The sequence below is a fragment of the Bos taurus genome, chromosome 26 (genome assembly GCF_002263795.3).
Source record: "Bos taurus isolate L1 Dominette 01449 registration number 42190680 breed Hereford chromosome 26, ARS-UCD2.0, whole genome shotgun sequence".
NCBI lineage: Eukaryota > Metazoa > Chordata > Mammalia > Artiodactyla > Bovidae > Bos > Bos taurus.
Genome location: NC_037353.1, coordinates 35,537,134 through 35,558,551, shown reverse-complemented (window position 1 = coordinate 35,558,551; position 21,418 = coordinate 35,537,134). Strand labels below are relative to the sequence as shown.

Here is a 21,418-nt window from a genome sequence, read left to right as displayed (position 1 = left end):
ATACGTATCATATAGATGGAGTGATAGAAAACTTCCCATCACAAAGATGGAGATCTAGAGAAATACGTCAGGTATGTGTATCTATGTATATACACACACAAACATACCTACACCACATACATATATATAGAGAGAGAAAGAGATTCATTGTATCTATATGTATCTACATGTAATATACATATTCAGGTAATACAAATATTGAACACTGTAATTCAATCAATAATAGGAAAAATTTTTATCCTCATTGTATAATCTTCTAAACTTTTTTGAAAAAATAAGTTAAAAAACTACTTTTGAAATCATTCCATCTGTGGAAAACTATTTTTAATTGTACACACACAGTGACCATTATTATACTTCCTTTCCTACAATACAGTGATTCTTACCATTTTGAGATCTGAGATCACTTTTGAGAATCTTGTAAAAGCTATTACCTCCTGCCTAGAAAAATTCATACAAATAATATTTTATATACAAATCTGAGGGCTTCCCTGGTAGCTCTGCTGGTAATGAATCTGCCTGCAATGCAGGAGACCCAGGTTCAATTCCTGGGTTGGAAAGATCCCCTGGAGAAGGGATACTTGGGCTTCCCTGGTGGCTCAGACAGTAAAGAATTCGCCTGCAATATGGGAGACCTGGGTTTGATCCCTGAGTTGGGAAGAGCCCTGGGAGAAATATCAATAATCTCAGATACGCAGATGACACCACCCTTATGGCAGAAAGCGAAGATGAATTAAAGAGCCTCTTGATGAAGGTGAAAGTGAAAAACCTGGCTTAAAACTCAACATTCAAAATCACTAAGATCATGGCATCCAGTCCCATCACTTCATGGCAAATAGATGGGGAAACAATGGAAACAGAGACAGACTTCATTTTCTTAGAGCTCCAAAATCACCGCAGATAGTGACTGCAGCCATGAAATTAAAAGGTACTTGCTCTGTGGAAGAAAAGCTATGACCAATCTAGACAGCATACTAAAAAAGCAGAGACATTCCTTTGCCAACAAAGGTGTGTCTAGTCAAAGCTATGGTTTTTCCAGTAGGCATGTATGGATGTGAGAGTTGGACCATAAAGAAGTCCAAACGCCAAAGAATTGATGCTTTTGAACTATGGTGTTGGAGAAGACAAGATCTTGAAAATAACTTGGACTGCAAGGAAATCAAACCAGTCAATCCTAAAGGAAATCAATCCTGAATATTCACTGAAGGGATTGATGCTGAGTGTGAAGTTCCAATACTCTGGCCACCTGATGCGAAGAGCCAACTCATTGTAAAAGACCCTGATACTGGGAAAGATTGACGTCAGGAGGAGAAGGGGACGACAGAGGACAAGATCGTTGGGTGGCATCACCGACTCGATGGACATGAGTTTGAGCAAGCTCCAGGAGATGGAGCAGGACAGCAAAGCCTGGCATGCTTCAGTCCATGGGGTCACAAAGAGTTGGAAGCGACTGAGTGACTGAACAACAACATACAAATCTGAGGATTCATCAACCACTCACAGCCCATCCAGGAACCTGATATTAAAAGTTCTGTTATAATACACATTCAAATAATCAACAAGCTTGGAGATACATGAAATACTGCTATATCATGGAGAATTATTTAATGAGCTTAAACATTTCTTTCAGTATCTCTGTGTGCTGTAAAATGCACTCATTCATATTAACTTTATAAAGGACACATAAGAACTCTGTAGAATATTCTCTCTTCACTCAGGAATAGACACGAGTAAGAAACTAGAAGAAACATGAAAAACTTCAGGAGAGCTACAGGAATCTTCAGCCTGGTCACCTGCTGGATATGTCACGCAAACTCCCTAAGCCACAGTTTCTTTGTGTGTAAAATAATTAGAGTAATAACACTTATTTCACAAGATTGTTTTAAAACTACAATGACATAAAAATTAACAAGTCTTCAGTAAAGCAACAAAGTAAACCCATGCAACATTCACGGCACAATGGCAGAAACAGATCTCAAATCTGTGTCAGTTTGGTGCCAAAACTCATGATCCTAAGAACCCCTATGCTATCTAAAAATCCAGAAGATTAGAGATTTATATCTAAGGAGAAACTTTGTATTGAAGAGTAGAAGATGGCTTGCTACGGAAAAAGACCCAAAAAGACCTGCTTGGCAACCCAGCTATCAATTTAGTAGCTATCAGACTTTGCATAAATAACTGCTTCAGGTTTTTCATTCTCTGCTGCTGCTGCTGCTGCTGCTAAGTAGCTTCAGTCGTGTCCAACTCTGTGCGACCCCATAGACGGCAGCCCACCAGGCTCCCCCATCCCTGGGATTCTCCAGGCAAGAACACTGGAGTGGGTTGCCATTTCCTTCTCCAATGCATTAAAGTGACAAGTGAAAAGGAAGTCGCTCAGTCTGTCTGACTCTTAGCAACCCCATGGATTACAGCTTACCAGGCTCCTCCATCCATGAGATTTTCCAGTCTCTACCGCAATTGCAAAATGAGAATAACAAGAGGATTTTCATCAGCAATGAAAACGGCAATACATGTAAAAGCTTTTTTCACCACATAATATCATTTCTCCTCTAAACTCATATTTTAACTCGGGAAATGTTAGTTTCAATGCCATTAATATTAGTCTTACATGAGATAGCTCGAATAATAAATTCTGTTTTCTAGAAAAAATTCATTATTAGCATAATTATAGTGTCATAAAAGTACAAATGAAGCCTGGCATAAAACTTAATACATCAAAATGTAGAAAATGCTCTTAATCTTCTATTTTTTATAAGAGACAGAATCAACTTGAAAGTTCCTAATTTATACAGTGGCTTTATTTTTTAAATGCTTACATTCCCCACATTCTATGGGGGAAAATGGAATCTCTCCCTCCTCATGGGGGGTGGGGGCGGTAAATGGGGGTGGAGTCACTTCAACCGTCCCCACCTGTGCTAAGCAAACACCAGCAGAGAGGCCGCACTGCTGCCGCTCACCCCTGAGGGTGCAGCAGCTACAGAGACTGTGGGGCGGACCATCTCCGCCCTGCACTAAGCGAATAACAGCAGAGTTAGCACCAAGGGAATGGCAAACCATTCCAGTGTTCTTGCCTGGAGAATTCCATGGACAGAAGCCTGGCAAGCTACAATCCATGAGGTCGCTAAGAGTCGGACACAACTGAGCAACTAATACATACATCCTCCTAACTAGAGAATGGGAAGAAATGACAAAGATAAGAAAGGTGAAACAGGATTCTTTACAGCCGGTATGAAGTCCTTGACATTCCCACACACCGTTTCACATGTGTGTGAAACTAATCAGAATCAGCACAGCAAAAACTTACAGAACTGAACTACGGTATGGAATGCCATCTGTGTTTCAGAATGGTCTCTGGGTGGTAGACATGCAAGGCAGACGAACAGCACTGCCAAAGCCAACTAAATTGTAACTGAATGGGTCTTTGAATTTCAGCACAATGAAGAGACAGCACACTCCTAGGATACACCCAAAAGAAATTAAAACGTGTCCAGAACCTGTACACAAAAATCAATTAGCAGCATTATTCATAGTAGCCAAAGGGTAGAAATAACCCAAATGTCCACCAGCTGATAAACAGAAAAACAAATGTGGAATACTGATACGATGAAATCTGACAACATGCTAAGCAAGAGAAGTCAGGGACAAAAGATCATAGGATTATATGATTCCACTTATATGAAATGTCCATAAGAAGCAATCTCATAGAGAAAGTAGATTAGCAGCTGCCTAAATTAATGGAATTGGTGGGTAAGAAAATGGAGAGTAACTACAAATGGGTGTGGGTTTCCTTACAGGGTGATGAAAAAGTTCTAAAACTAGAGAGTGGTGATGGCTGCATAACTCTTTGAATATATTAAAGACCACTGATCATATACTCTAAAATGGTATTATGGTATGTATGAATATTATGGCTATAATTTATAACTCAATAAAGCTGTCACTTTTTAAAAATGAGCTACATCATATATGCCAAAATGAGCCAACTGCCTCCTAGAACAGAATATTTAAATAGGAACAAGAGTCTCATACACAGTACTCAAAATAATCCAGAATACAATCCAAAATTACTTGCCATATAAAATCTCAACTCACCTGAGAAGAGATCATCAGCAGGTACCATTACTAATATGTCAAAGATCCTGGAATTATCTGTCAAGAATCTTAAAGCAGCTATCAGAAAAATGGCCCAACAGCAGATACAAACATTTTTGAAACAAATATAAAAAAAGTTTCAGCAAAGAAACAGAAGACATAAAGAAGAACAAAATGTAAAAATATAATAAATTAAACTTGTCATAAAAACTCACAAGATGGGCCCAAGAGCAGAATAGAGAAGATAGAGGAAAGAATCAGTGAACATAAAGATACATAAATAGAAACCATCCAATCTGAATAGATAGAAGAGACTGAAGGAAATGAACAGAGCTGTACTGACCTAAAAGTTAATAACAAAACATTTCACATTTGTCTCATTGGAATCACGGGAGAATTAAAAACTGGAGAGCTGAAAAAAATTTCTGAAGAAATGAACTTTTTGCAAATTTTGAAAAAGATACAAACTTACAAAAAGCTGAGCAAATAATAAACAAAGTAAACTCAAAGAATTGCACATCCTAACCAAATTTCTGGAAACCTAAGAGAAAAAAAAAAAAAAAAAGACAAAGGAAGATGACACATTACTTAGAGGAGAATAACAATTTAAATGACAACAGATCCTTCATCAGAATCCTTGGCATCACTATCTTAAATACTCCAGTTCTTAGGCAAAAGAGTGCTCAGTCACTCACTCGTGTCCAACTCTTTATGACCCCATGAACTGCAGCCCTCCAGGCGCCTCTGCCTGTGGGATTTTCCAGGCAAGAATACTGGAGTGGGTTGCCATTTCCTTCTCCAAGGCAAAAGAGAGATATGATCAAATTTTTCTTCTATCAAACAAACTCTGGCAGCAGTACAGGATAAATTAGCAAGAAGAAAAAAAAAAAGAAGAATCAGAGAGATTAATCAAAGGGCTACTGCAACAACTCAAGAAAGAAAACTTTAGGAACAGACAAAAACGGCCAGAGAGATGGCAAGGATGGCCAAACCTGGCGAGGACGGCAGCAGTACGTGCAAGTGTAGACCACATCTTAACAGAAATTCTGTCTCCTCAACAGCAAGAATAACTGGCTAAAAGTGTCCTTTCAAGACGAAGAGTGTGGGAGGAATCATAAGAAAGAGGAGCTGAAGATGGAGATATTCCAGTTCTGTATATGAACCCACGGAAGACTCAGGCTCAATCTGAACTGCTCATGTGTGGGACAGATCCAAAAGCAGCTTAACGGAGGCTTTGAGAACTGAAATCAAATTTAAAACATTGCAAAGTTTCAGACTAATCCTGAGTCGCGTGTGTGCATTCAGATCCAAAGGCTTTGAAAACGGAACTAAGATTAGAACCACTGGCCTCCGAAAGCACGACAGAGAATTTGCTGCTGCTAAGTCGCTTCAGTCGTGTCCGACTCTTTGCGACCCCATAGTCGGCCTTCCACCAGGCTCCCCTGTCCCTGGGATTCTCCAGGCAAGAACACTGGAGTGGGTTGCCATTTCCTCCTCCAATGCATGAAAGTGAAAAGTGAAAGTGAAGTCACTCAGTCGTGTCCAACTCTTAGCGACCCCATGGACTGCAGCCTACCAGGCTTCTCCATCCATGGGATTTTCCAGGCAAGAGTACTGGAGTGGGGTGCCACTGCCTTCTCCAAGAGAATTTGCTACTTGTATCTAACTGGTGGGTTGCCTACTATATTAAGTACAAATAAATGGACAGGGCTTTTCAGGTGGCTCAGTGGTAAAGATTCTGCCTACCAATGTAGGACATGCAGGTTTCATCCCTGGGTCAGGAAGATCCCCTGGAGGAGGAAATGGTAACCCACTTCAGTATTCTTCCCTGGGACATCCCACGGACAGAGGAGCCTGGCAGGCCACCGTCCACAGTGTTGAAGAGAGTCGGACATGACTGAGCACCATGACCACCACCATCAAATAACTAAATAAATCAATATTCTCCAGGACCCAGAACCTACATAACATCCAGAATACATCCAAAACCACTCAACACCCAAAGAACTAGGACTATGTAACAAATTCTCAATGGAAAAGAAAATCAACAGATATCAATCCTAAGAAAATCCAGAAATTGGAATCATCAAAGATGTTAGCTATTATAACTGGACTCCATGAGGTAAAGGTACTTAAATGAAACAGCAAGAAAAGTTTTCAACAGAGAAAAATAATTCATAAAAAAGAACACAACAGAAATGTTACGACTAGAAAATATATCTTAAATTTTAAAATGACTAGATGGGTTCAAAAGCATAGTGACTACAGAGGCAACAGTCAGTGAAGCTGATGATAATTCAGTAGAAATTATACAATCTAAAGAAAGAAAAAAATAGAACAGAGCCTCAAGGATTCACGGTACTAAACAAAAGTCTAACATTAGTATCACTTAAGTCCCAGAAAGAGAAGGGCAAAAGACTGGTGCAGAAAAATATCTTTCAAGAAATAATGCCTTTATTAAAAAAAGTCCCTGTATTTGGTGAAAGACAGAAATATAAATTCAAGATGCTCAGCAAACCCTCACCAGAGTAAATTCAAAGAAAGCTACACCCAGATACATCAGAATCTGAACTGCTAAAAACAAAAGATGTATAAAAAGCTTAAACGTAAGTAGGAAAAATGGAATTGGACACACAGGGGAAAAACAATTAGAATAGAATGACTTGCAGACTTACCATCAGAAACCATGAAAGCTAGAAGAGAGTCAAGCAACATCTTTAAAATACTGAGAGAAAAGAACTGTCAACCCAGAATTCTGTACTTGGGAAAATATCCTTCGGTAAATAAGGCAAAATAAAGATATTCTCAGAACAGACTACCCACTCCAGTATTCTTGGGCTTCCCTGTTGGCTCAGCTGGTAAAGAATCTGCTGCAATGTGGGAGACCTGGGTTCGATCCCTGGGTTGGGAAGATCCCCTGAAGAAGGGAAAGGCTACCCACTCCAGTAGGCTTACCTGGAGAATTCCATGCACGGTATAGTCCATGGGGTCACAAAGAGTCAGACACGACTGAGCAACTTTCACTTTCAGAACAAGGAAAACTAAGATAATCTATCAGCAGCAGTTGTGCCCCCCAAAAAGCAAAAGGAACCAATTCAAACAAAAGGGAAACGACCCTAGCAGGAAATTTATATCTTGAGAAATAAAGAGCAAAAGAAAGAGCAGATATCCGAGAAAATGTAAAAAGACTGTTTTCACCTTCTTGGATTCTTTAAAATATGTATGATTTTTGAAAGCTAAATTTATACCTTTATCTGATGGGATATGCCATACATGTAGATGTGAGATATATATATATGCATATATATATATATATATGTAAATATACACCCACTTCAGTTTTCTTGCCTGGGACATCCCATGGACAGAGAAGCCTAGCAGGCCACGGTCCACAAGGTTGCAAAGAGTCGGATATGACTGAGCATATATATACATATGACAATTATAACAAAGATCAGTGGATGAGGATAAATGAACCTATGTGATTCAAAAATTTCTTAATTTTCCTAAAGTAATATAAATATTAACTCTGAATAGACTATAAAAAGCTACCCATGCATATTGTAATCACTAACACACTAGTATAACCACTAAAAACTAACATAAAGACACAGACCCAAAGGGACAATGGAAAATTTAAGTGGAATGCTAAAAGATATCTGGATACATTAAACGTAAACAGCCTCAACAGACCAATATAAAGACAGAGATTATCAGACTGGATTTTATATATGTATTTACATATGCATACATACATATGCTTAGGTCAGGAAGATCCCCTGGAAAAGGAAATGGCAACTCACCCCATTATTCTTGCCTGGAAAAGCCCATGGACAGAAGGAGCCTGGTGGGCTACAGTCCATGGGGTCACAAAGAGTTGGACACAACTTAACAACTAAACAACACAACCACATACGTAAAAACACACATTATTCTTTCCAAATCAAAAAAGATACATAAAGCAAACAATAAGCAAAACGACTGTGGCTCTTAATGTCAAAGTAAAACCAACTGCCAGATAAAAACAGGAAATTATATAATGATGAATGGGTCAGTTCACCAAAAAGACATAACAATTCTAATTGTGTATGTGTCTACCAAAAAAGCTTCAAAATACAAGAAGCAAAACGGACAGAAATGAAAGGAAACAAACAGATAAATCCATAAATAAAGTTGGAAATTTCAACACTCCTCTTTAAGTAATCAACAGAACAAGTGGATAGAGTAACATTAGGGATATAAATATAAAATTCCTTTGGAAGGAATGATGCTGAAGCTGAAACTCCAGTACTTTGGCCACCTCATGCAAAGAGTTGACTCATTGGAAAAGACCCTGATCCTGGGAGGAATTGGGGGCCAGAGGAGAAGGGGTCAACAGAGGATGAGATGGCTGGATGGCATCACCAACTTGATGGACATGAGTCTGAGTGAACTCCGGGAGTTGGTGATAGACAGGGAGGCCTGGCGTGCTGCAGTTCATGGGGTCCCAAAGAGTCGGACATAACTGAGTGACTGAACTGAACTGAGGGATATAAAGGATCTGAACAATTTAAACAACCAACTTGACCATCTTGACTTTTCTGTAAAACACTCCAGTCAACAACAAAATGTACATTGTTTCAACTGCACATGCAACATTCACAACAACAGACCATCAGTTCAGTTCAGTCCAGTTGCTCAGTCATGTCCGACTCTTTGCGACCCCATGAATCGCAGCACACCAGGCCTCCCTGTCCATCACCAGCTCCCGGAGTTCACTCAGACTCTCATCCATCGAGTCAGTGATGCCATCCAGCCATCTCATCCTCTGTAGTTAAGTCCAAAAAACAAGTCTCAACAAATTTATAAAAACTGGAATCATACTAGGTATATTTTTTTTAACATAGTGGAATTAAACTAGAACTAAATAAAAGAAAAAGATCTTGTAAATTCCCAAATATTTGGAAATTAGACAAAACACTTCTACATAAGCCAAAAAGAATGTCTCAAGGTAAAGTATAACAGTTTAATTACACTGAATAAAATCAAAGTACTGCATATCACAATATGTGAGATTCAGCTAAAGCAGTGCTTAGAAGAATATGTATAGCATTCAAATACTCTTATTTGAAAGGAAGAAATATCTCAAATTAATGACCAAAGCTTTTCATCTTATGAAAAGCAAATTAAAACCAAAGGAAGCAGGGAATTCCCTGGTAATCCAGAGGTTAAGATTTGGGGTTTTCACTGTTGTGGGCCCAGGTATAAATTACAAAAAAAAAAGGAAACAGCAAGCAATGAAGCTGAAAACAACAAAAGAAAAAGCAAACATCAGGAATCAATGAAACCAAACACATAGTCTTTGAAAAGACTGATAACATTAATAAATGTCCAGCCGGACTTAGCAGGAAAAAAGAAGGGAAAAACACATAAACTACCAATATCAAAAATTGAAGAAGAAACATTAAAAACCCCACAGACTTTAAAAGAATAATGTATGGCAAAACCAATACAATATTGTAAAGTAATAAGCCTCTAACTAAAATAAATAAATTTAAAAAATAAAATAAAAAACAAAAAAAAAAGGATAAGGAAATATTATGAACAACTTTATGTCCATAAATTTAAAAACTTAGATGAAATGGACTCATTTTTGTTAAGGTACAATCTGCCAAAACTCATTCGAGAAATAGATAAAATGAATATACCTGCATCTATTAAAGAAATTGAGTTCACAGTTTCAAGCCTTCCACAAAGAAATTCCAAGCCCAGATGGCATCACTGATGAATTTGTCAAACATTTGTGAAAAAAGTAATACCAATTCTACATAAATTATTCCAGAAAACATAAGAAAAGGGAGCAATTTATAACTCACTTTATAAGGTTAGCATCATACCATGATAAGGAAACCAAAGACATAACAAGAAAATTACAGAGCAATCTCTCATCAACACATAAGCAAAAATACTCAACAAATTATTATCAAATTAAATCCAACAATATATAAAAAGTGTTCAGTTCAGTTCAGTTCAGTCACTCAGTCGTGTCTGACTCTTTGCAACCCCATGAATCACAGCACGCTGGGCCTCCCTGTCCATCACCAACTCCCGGAGTTTACTCAGACTCATGTCCATCGAGTCGGTGATGCCATCCAGCCATCTCATCCTCTGTCGTCCCCTTCTCCTCCTGCCCCCAATCCCTCCCAGCATCAGGGTCTTTTCCAATGAGTCAACTCTTCGCATGAGGTGGCCAAGTACTGGAGTTTTAGCTTCAGCATCAGTCCTTCCAATCAACACCCAGGACTGATCTTCTTTAGGATGGACTGGTTGGATCTCCTTGCAGTCCACGGGACTCTCAAGAATCTTCTCCAACCACAGTTCAAAAGCATCAATTCTTCAGCACTCAGCTTTCTTCACAGTCCAACTCTCACATCCATACATGACCACTGGAAAAACCATAGCCTTGACTAGACGGACCTTTGTTGGTAAAGTAATATCTCTGCTTTTGAATATGCCGTCTAGGTTGGTCATAACTTTCCTTCCAAGGAGTAAGCGTCTTTTAATTTCATGGCTGCAGTTACCATCTGCAGTGATTTTGGAGCCCAAAAAAATAAAGTCTGACGCTGTTTCCACTGTTTTCCCATCAAGTTCCCATTAAGTGATGGGACCAGATGCCATGATCTTAGTTTTGTGAATGTTGAGCTTTAAGCCAACTTTTTCACTTTCCTCTTTCATTTTCATCAAGAGGCTTTTTAGTTCCTCCACTTTTCTGCCATAAAGGTGGTTTTGTCTGCATATCTGAGGTTATTGATATTTCTCCCAGCAATCTTGATTCCAGCTTGTGCTTCTTCCAACCCAGCGTTTCTCATGATGTACTCTGCATATAAGTTAAATAAGCAGGGTGACAGTATACAGCCTTGACATACTCCTTTTCCTATTTGGAACCAGTCTGTTATTCCATGTCCAGTTCTAACTGTTGCTTCCTGACCTGCATATAGGTTTCTCAAGAGGCAGGTCAGGTGGTCTGGTATTCCCATCTCTTTCAGAATTTTCCACAGTTTATTGCGATCCACACAAAGGCTTTGGCATAGTCAATAAAGCAGAAATAGATGTTTTTCTGGAACTCTCTTGCTTTTTCCATGATCCAGCGGATGTTGGCAATTTGATCTCTGGTTCCTCTGCCTTTTCTAAAACCAGCTTGAACATCTGGAAGTTCACAGTTTACGTATTGCTGAAGCCTGGCTTGGAGAATTTTGAACATTACTTTGCTAGCATGTGAGATGAGTGCAATTGTGCAGTAGTTTGAGCATTCTTTGGCATTACCTTTCTTTATAAAAAGTGTAATACATTGCAAACCAAGGAGTTTACCCCAGGAATGCAAGGTTGATTAAACATTTGTAAATCAATCAATTTAATTCACCAATATTAACACACAAAAGAAGAAAAATCAAATGACTATCTCAATAGACGTAGAAAAAAATCATGTGACAAAATTCAATACCCATACATGACTATAAATGGAAAAACTCTCAGTTCCTCTCCTCCAGTGTAGAAAAAATTCCAGTTCTTCCCCACCGTGTATTGTTCCCGATAAGTCTCCTTTTCTACTCACACCACTTTCACTTTGGTCACCAAATGTATGGCGGTTTTTCCCCCATTACCAAGGAATTCAGCTGAAGCTCCAATACTTTCGCCACCTGATGCAAACAGCCAACTCGTTGGAAAAGACCCTGACACTGGCAAAGACTGAAGGCAGAAGGAGAAGAAGGCGACAGAGGATGAGATGATGGGATGGCATCACCGATGCAATGGACATGAACTTGGGCAAACTCCAGGAGATGGTGAAGGACAGGGAAGCCTGGGGTGCTGCAGTCCATGGGGTTGTGAAGAGTCAGACATGACTTAGTGACTGAACAAAGACAACAGCCAAGGACCTCACAGACACCAGAAGGGTGTCCAAGAATTCAACTCAATTCTGGAGTTGAACAGGAGACAGCATCAGATTCCACAGGTTAAGGGTTCAGTCCTATAAAGCTCCCCCCTCAACTCTGACTCCAACTACAATCCCATTTAACACCTATGCTTCTGACCAACTAGCCTCAGACAGGGGGATCCAAACATCTGCTCCTCGTATTGGATCAGCTTGCTACAGAGGCTCACAGAACTCAAACATTTTATTTACTAGATCACTGGTTTATTATACAAGTATATAATTCATGAACAGCCAGATGGAAGAGCTACATAGGATAACGTACGGGTGATGGGGTTCAGAATTTCCCTGCCCTGCCCAGGCACATCACTCTCCCAGCACCTCCAAGTGTTCATCAACCAAGAAGCTCTCCAAACCCCAAACTTTGGGGATTTATGGAGGGTTGACCATGTAGACATTGTAGATCATTATCTCTATTTTCAGCCATTCTCCCTTCTCAAGAGAATGGGGGACAGGGCTGAAGAGTCCAAGCTTCAAACAATGACTTGGTCTTTCTGGTAACTAGCCCTTATCCAGGAGCCAACCAGGAGCCCGTGAGTCGCCTCATAAAAACACAGTATGATCACCAGGGAAATTACAAGGGTTTCAGGAGCTCTGTGTTAGGAACAAAGGTAAAAGAACATCAGAACACGAGATGCTTCTAGTACTCTGATCACTCAGGAAATTATAAGGGTTTTAAGAACTCTATGCCAGGAACCAGGGGCAGATCAATATACATTTTCCATTATCACATAATGATCAGCTCTCAAAATTAGGAACAGCAGAGAACTTCTTTAACCTAATAAAGGGCATTTATTAAAAAAAAAAAAAAAAGCCTGCAGCTAACATGATACTTCATGTTTAAAGATGTTTAAAGACTGAATGTTTCCCACCTAAGATTGGAAACAAGGCAAGGATATCCACTCTTCTACTCTTATTCAACATCAGGTCGAAGGTCCTAGCTAGGGCAACAGAACAAGAAGAAAAACAGGGGATGTAAGGGGAAAGGAAGAAGTAAAACAGGTATGACTGTAGCTACTGAAACTGAGTTTAGCAACAATGCAGAAAACTAGGTCAACATACAAAAATCAAATGTTATTTATACGTAATAAAAAAGAACAACTGGAAACTGAAATTAAAAGAAACACTATCAATTATAATAGCATCAAAGAATACAAACTACTTGGGTACAAATCTAACAAAATACGTTCAGGATCTGTATCTGAAAAGAAATCAGTGAAAACCTACATAAATGAAGAAATATATCTGTTAAAGGGCTGGAAAACTCAATATTATCTAGATGTCAATACTACCCAAAATGATCTCTTGAATCAACACAATCTCAATCAAAATTCCAGCTTTTTTTTTTTTAAGAAATTGACAAACTGACTTTAAAATTTATATGGAAAAAGCAAATGAACTAGAATAAACAAATGAATTTTCAAAAATAAAAACAGTTGAAGAAATCTCACTATCTAATTTCAAGACTTACTATTAAGATTCAATAGTCAAAAAAGGCATCCCCAGAAGGACAGACACATGGATCAATGGAACAGAATGGAATCAAGAAACAGATATAGAGATGACCAACCAATTTTCAATGGAGCAAAACATCAATGAAAACAGGATAGCCTCTTCAACAAATGCTCACTCCATAATGAAAAGGGGAGCAATTTACCAATAGGATATAATATAAAATTTCATGCACCTAATAACAGAGACTCAAAATACATGAAACAAAAATAGATATGACTGCAGAGAAATAGATAATTACAAAGTTATAACTGAAGATTTCAATATACCCTCTCGATAACTGACAGAAACAGACAGAAAATCAGAGAAGTTTTAGAAATCTTGAACAAAACTATCAACCAACTTGACCTAATTGAAATTTACAAAACACTCCCCCATCAGTAGCACAATACACACTTTCCACATGCACAAGGAATATTTACCAAAGTGAACAATACTCTAGACAACAAGTTTAAGTCCTATTCATACAGCCTTATACATATCAAATAAATTGAACTTCTAGCTATAACTATTAAATGAACTGAGTTTATATTAAATAAATTAAATTCAAACTTAAAGAATTAATTCCAAGTCTTGAGGGCGTCACTGGTGAATCCTACCAAACATGTAATGAAGAAATAATGTCAGTTCTACACAAACTTTCCTGGCATATTGAATAGGAAGGTCCCAGCTCATTCTATGAGGCCAGCATTACTCTGACTCTGAAACCAGACAAAGTTACTACAAGAAAAGAACAAAACAATATCCTTCCTGAACATATACACAAAAATTCTTTAAAATTTTTAATAAATCAAATCCAAAGAGTACATAAAAAGAAAAATATATCATTTCAGATGAGGTTCATCCCAGGAATGTAAGGCTGGTTTAATATTCAAAAATTAAGCAATATAATTCATATTAAGCTTAAAATGAAAAATTATCATCTCAACAGATGCAGATTCCAATCTCAACTCAATTCCAATAAAAACTCTCAGAAAACTAATAGAAAGGAACTTCCTCAATGTGATAAAAGGGATTTACAAGAAACTGACACATACTATCATATTTAATGGTTAAAGATTGAATATTTTCGGAACAAGACACAGTCAACTACTCCTTATCACCTGTATATATCACTATAATGGAGGTTCTAGCCAGTGATATAAGGCAAGGAAAAGAAATGAAAGGCATCCAGATTGCAGAGAAAGGGCTTAAAGTATCTTTATTTGCAGACAACATAATCAAGTATGTAGAAAATCATAAGGAATCTACAAAAACTACTACTACTACAAACAAGTAATTTTAGGAAGATCTAAGGATACAAAATCAAAATACAAAAATGGAGGGGGGGCGTGTAAAATGAATTGGGAGATTAGGATTGACACATACACACTTTGAGGAGAAGGTAATGGCACCCCACTCCAGTACTCCTTCCTGGAAAACCCCATGGACGGAGAAGCCTGGAGGGCTACAGTCCATGGGGTCGCAAAGAGGTGGACACGACTGAGCGACTTTACTTTCACTTTTCAGTTTTCATGCATTGGAGAAGGAAATGGCAACCCACTCCGGTGTTCTTGCCTGGAGAATCCCAGGGACGGGGGAGCCTGGTGGGCTGCCATCTATGGGGTCACACAGTCTGACATGACTGAAGCGACTTAGCAGCAGCAGCAGCAGCAGCAGCAGCATATACACTTTGATACTATGTATAAAATAGACAACTAATGAGAACCTACTATATAACATAGGGAACTCTACTCAATGCTCTGTGGTTATCTAAATGGGAGGAAATCAGAAAAAGAGGGGATACATATATACATATAGCTGATTCATTTTACTGTACAGCAGAAACTAAATGCAGAAGTAAATAAAAATGGACTGAACCTAAATGCAAAGTGTAAACCTACAAAAATTCTAAAAAAAAAAAAAGAATTAAAGAAAATCTTTCATTTAGACAAAGGTTTCTTAGAAACCAACACCAAAAAATAAAAAAAAATCCATAAAAAGAAAAACTTGAGAAGCTGTAATTCATTCAATTTAAAACTTCCATCCATTGAAAACTGTTGAGAAAAGAAAAGCCCCAACATGCAAGAAAATATTTGCAAATGACATATCTTATAAGGAAATAGTATGTATAATATGTAAAGAACTTATAAAAACCAATAATAAGAAAAAAACAATTTTTAAAATGTGCAAAAGATCTGAACAGACACCTCACCAAACGAAACTACAGATGGCAAGTAAACACATGACAATATATTCAGCATCATTAGTCACTGAAAGTTAAAGGAAAGGTGCTCAATCGTGTCTGACTCTATGCAACCCTATGGACTATATACTTCATGGAATTCTCCAGGCCAGAATACTGGAGTGGGTAGCCTTTCCCTTCTCCAAGGGATCTTCCCAACCCAGGTATCGAACCCAGGTCTCCCGCATTGCAGGCGGATTCTGAGCACGGAAGAACTGATGCCTTCAAACCATGGTGCTGGACAAGACTCTTTAAAGAGTCCCTTGGACAGCAAGGAGATGAAATCAAGTCAATCTGAGAGGAAATCAACCCTGAATATTCACTGGAAGGACTCATGCTGAAGCTGAAGCTCCAATACTTTGGCCACCTGATTCGAAGAGCCTGACTCACGGGGAAAGACCCTGATGCTGAGAAAGACTGGAGGTAGGAGGAGAAAGGGACGGCAGAGGATGAGATGGCTGGATGACATCACCAACTCAATGGACATGAATTTGAGCAAACTCCAGGAGATGGTGAAAGACAGGGAAGCCTGGCGTGCTGCAGTCCATGGAGCTGCAAAGTGTTGGACACAACTGAACAACAATCAGGAACTTTTGAGAGTGACTAATATTTTTAGGATCTTGACTGTGATAACAGTTTAAGAGGGGCATACATACATCAGAACTTTTTAAATTGTAGTTTACTGCATGTCAATTATACCTTGATTAAGCTCTTAAAAATAATTTTTTAGAAAATAATTTCAACTCTAATTATTCATTTTCAAAGTGCTACAAAGAAAAACAGTGCTCTAAGAGTATATAATGAGGAGTCAGGTAGTCTGAAGAGTTAGAAAAGCTTCCTTCAGACACGAGGATATGCTAAAATTTGAAGGATGCTTAGTAATCAGTCAAGCAAAGACCACACAGGAAAGAGGTCTCAGAGAGATGTAACAGTATGTGTGAAACGCCCTGAGTCCAAAAGCAATGTGGCACTTTGAAGGCACTTTAAAAGGCAGGAAAGCTAAAAGAATGTGTCAGTCATCTGCTAAAGGAACCAAATTATGCAGACACATGGTCTTGAAACCCATGCTACTCCAAGTAACTTATCAGCTGGGAATCTCAGAAACACTCAATTTAAATTATTATAAAATTCCATTGTGTGATTTTCATAGTTGAATAACATGAAAAGAACCCATGCATATAAATTACATATTAGAATCAGTTTGAAATAAAGACTTGGGGACAGGGAGCATTCAATTTAAACATCACAGTTACTGATAACTTCCCTATTATTATTAAAAAGGATTCCAAATGATGTATGTGTATATAAACACATATATTGGGGAGTTTTAGCAGTAACTTAGGAAAAATATTTACACATTTAACCCTACTGCTTTCTACTTACAACAGCAACCTCACTCCTGGTAGTATATCTTCATTTTGCTGTTAAAATAGAAATAGATTACTTCTATTATAAATGTGTGAAATTCATTATCCATATTTGACTGATCAAAGAGGTTTAAAAAAATCTGCATACATTAAACATACAGCAAGATTTAATAGATGATTACAGGGATATTCAACAAATACACTTTAATAATAAATTTAGATTTATAAAATATTTAGAATATAATGAGGTATTTTCCAATCTCAGAACATTAATCTCAACTATTTTCTTTACCTAAGAGAAATTAGAAGTCTTCGGTTCCTAAGTCATATAAGCAAAAAAATGTCCAAGTATGAACTCAAATTATAAATGTATATAAACATAAATCTCAACTACTCTACAAAAGTAATTCTAAAAACCTAGCTTATAACAGAGTATTATTCATTCAAATAGAGTTTGTAGCAAAACGCTTTCTAGCCCAATGTTATACAATGCTGCCCAAGTAAATGTAATTCAAATTTGCATATATTTCATATATCATATCCTTGATTATTGTATTTCAAATTGGCACTGTCCTTTCTGATTCTCAGTCCTAAGTCTTTCAGTCTAGCTTTGGCTAAAGATCGGTGTTCATTCTGTTTTACCTAGCTGAGGAATGGCCTACAATCTGAGAGTTTTATTCTTTTCAAATGGAAAGAGAAGGCTGAAATCAATCCTAAGAGAACTGAAGCACCACTTTTGATAACATATTTGCTGCTGCATTTCTCCCCCCAACCATCAATCTTCCCTTCTAAAGAAGCATTTGAAGAATACTCATTCCCTAGTGAAATCCCTACACTAGAAAAAAAGAGCTAAGTTACCATGGAACCAGCCAATTAATTTTGACACCTGCTTACCAAGATTGATCATTTTTGATGTCTGTGTGTAAGGTTGCTATCCTTCAGTTTAGTAAAAGATTTTCAAGATAATTAATGAAGTGAGAATTTCCAGTTAAAAGTCTTTCCCACTGTGTTATTACTTCAAATATTGGATAAAACAAGCCAACATTCTGAAAGAAACCTTTCTTAGCTTAGCAGGTACTTTACCCGAAGAAATCTTTTCTTCTAAATTGATTCGTCCCTTTAACATTAAATACTTCTTTACCCTAAGAGTACATATAACAGAACACAAAGAGTTGTACCAGTTATATTTACTCTAATTAATAGCTGGTACTCCACAGAGAATGAAAAAGTACTTACTAATAGAGTACAATGAATCATAGGAAATAGCTTCCAAGGAAATGAATATTCAATGATTCGTCCAGGGTTTATTGTTATTTAACTACATCTGTATTTTAAAAAAAACTATTCCTCTTTTACTCACTAATGTATTGTTTATGAACAGCAACCATCTCTCTATACTATTCAAGCCGGTTTTAACTTGATCTGTGACCTTTCCTACTAACTGGGACAACATCTGCTAGTGAGGTTACAGGCTGCTGATCTAGCTGATTAACAATTCCACTGCTATACAATGTAGACAGAGGCTTCTCAGGACTGCAGCAATTTTTGTCCTCTTTAGACAAACAGAGCAATTCCAACCAAAGGCCAATGTTCCTAAATTACATATGAATCAGGCAATCTTTCTCTTTATGTAAAAACAGATATAAAAAATGTATGTGGCTTTTTTTTTATTACTGACTACTATTTTTTCTATGTTCAAAATCCTCTATTGCCAGGTAAAGAGGCTGGGCTGGCTGTTTCGATCAAAGCAAAAGTTTAAGAACACTTAAGTAAAAAAGACTACTAACAAGCCCAGTTCAAAACAGTATCTTTGTGGGTCTTGAAACATTTTTTAAAACTTTTAATTAGTAACTCTACTAAATTTTTAAAAGTATTTTTAAAAAACAAGAGTATTACACTGATTTGTGAAATTACGAAGCTAGGAAACATTTCAACTTATTTCTACAAAAGAATTTCATAAAACTTCATTCTGAGATTTCACTTCCAAAATCTTGCTGTTAATTAAACAGTAAGATCTACTTAAATTTTAAAATCCCCTTTTAAAAAATACATTTTTACAATAAGGTTTCAAGGACTTGTCTTAACCAGCAAGTTTAAAATAAAGGGAAAATAAGCTGTTTAAAACTCCCAGGAAATTTTCCTTTGATACCTAAGTAAAGGGAACCATCAGCTTCCCCGGTGGCTCAGTGGTAAAGAATACATCTGCCAATGCAGGAGGCACAGGTTTGATCCCGGGCTGGGGAGGATCCCCTGGAGAAGGAAATGGCAACCCACTCTAGTATTCCTGCCTGGGAAATCTCATGGGAAAAGGAGCCTGGTGGAATATACAGTTCATGGGTTTGCAAAGAGTCTGGTCACGACTTGGTAACTAAACTACAACAAAGGTGAACCATATTCTCATCTCTGCCTTAGAACCCAAGAAGACACTCCACTTAGACTTGGCTATCACTGTGACAATAAGTAACCCACAGAACGCAATTTCTGAGCCACTAACCCAGCCAGCAAACTTGATCTGAACTATCTGGATGACACAGAAGTTGACTTACTTAAAGGACTGTTCTGCACAAGTTGTCAGATGGATACCCTATTAGTCTCAAGTATTTTATCTGCTGCTGCCCCACACTCATCCATTTCTTTTCATATCAGGCAGCGACGCAATACACATGAACCAATAGGGGACAAGTATTTTTACTGCTGTAAAGCAAGCTCCATTAGGGCCTTAAGCTTCCGAAAAACCGAAGTGATGCTTCCACACAATAGCTGAGAGTTAAATAACCAGTTAGGAATATCTATTATCGCCACCACATTATAAAGTCCAGGTATTTCATCCCTTTATCTAACTCAAAGTCACTCTGTATTTCTCAATCCAAGATTCTTTTCGCACAATTCAGCACAGTAGTACTGGCTAAAAGTAAACGTTCTGGAGTTAGGCTAGCTGATTTGGATCACAATTCTGCCATCAGTACTGTGTAATCTTGGGCAAATTACTTAAATTCATTACCACGATTTCTCTCTGTAAAACCAGTATAGGAATCCTGTTACTAGGAACTCTTTAAGGAACAAATGTGATAACCCACGTAAGGCACTCAGAACAGTGTTTGGCACATAGTAAGGTCATCATAAATTCGACTTATGATCACTGTTACTAAATACACTAACAAGTTAGCAGGGGTTACCTCTAGAGAAGGGAGTAGGCTGGGGAAGAGGGAGATACCGGCAGACCAGAACTTTTAACCTTTACACTTCTGCAATGTTTGAACGCTTCACAATGCGCAAGGATTTCATGACTTACGTGCATCATTTTTTATTGAAAAACAGTGTCCGCTAACAAAATGGTGTTTGGCACCGTAACTGAGTGCCAAATTTTTGACGATCAGGGAAAAAGACGGGCAGCGGACAGGTAGACCACCCAGAGTGGCTTCGCGTCCACGGCGGTCGTGCCGGGCGCTGGGCGCAGGGTCGGGATCTCCGAGGCGCGGGGCCCGGAGGAAGGCAGCGCTAGGGGCCGCTCCCAGCCCGGGGACCCCGGACCAAGAAGGGACGGGGCGGGGGAGGGGAGGAGGGTCCGGCGAAGGCACTTACTTGAACCTGCCCTGGCAGTGCTGGCACTGGTCGCCCACCCATCCCGGGTCGCAGAGGCAGGTGGAGTTGACACAGCGGCCCGAGAAGCAGGAGCCGGTCCTTTCGCAGGGTTTGGACTGGGACACCTGCGCGTAGAGCGCCAGGTAGATAAGGCCATAGCACAGCAGCCAGCTGTTCCCGTCCAGCAGCCAGGAGGAGGCGCCCCCGCCGCCGCCGCCGCCTGCCGGCCGAGCCCTCCACGGCCCCGGGGCCGCCGGCTGCGGGGGGCCAGTGCGGGCCCGGCCCCCCGGCTCCATCTTCCCCAGCGCCCCGGGCCGGCGGGGCTGCGCTGGCGGGCGCCGACAGGGATGCTCCAGAGGGGAAACCCGGCCGGAGAGGAAACCACCGCGCCGCCGCCGCCGCTCCTCCTCCTCACCGGCGCCTGCCCCAGTCCCGCTCCCCGGTCCGGACGGGCAGATCCCAGCCGCGCTCGCCTCCGCTCGGCTCCCTGCAGTCGCGCTCGGGCATCGCCTCTCCGTCCGCTGACCTTGTCCGCTGCAGGCCGAGCCCACCGCCGCGGCGCCCCGGACCGGGCCGGAGGCGGGGACCTGCGGGAGTGGGAGGGGACCCCGCGCGCGGCCCCGCCTCGCCCGCCGCTCGGGCCAACAGCCTGGGCGCCCCGCCGCGCGCGCC

General features: G+C 39.4%; 1 protein-coding gene across 8 annotated transcripts in view; it reads right to left on the bottom strand.

The window, feature by feature from the left end:
* ATRNL1 (attractin like 1) overlaps positions 1 to 21,125 on the bottom strand; it is an 815,618-nt gene extending 794,493 nt beyond the window's left edge. For all 8 annotated transcript variants that reach the window (XM_024985963.2, XM_059882070.1, XM_059882071.1 and 5 more), the window contains exon 1: positions 20,747 to 21,125. In XM_024985963.2, the coding sequence (XP_024841731.1) occupies positions 20,747 to 21,042 (296 nt within the window). In that variant the 5' untranslated portion in view covers positions 21,043 to 21,125. The remainder of the gene's footprint in view (positions 1 to 20,746) is intronic.
* Between the last annotated feature and the right edge of the window lie 293 nt (positions 21,126 to 21,418).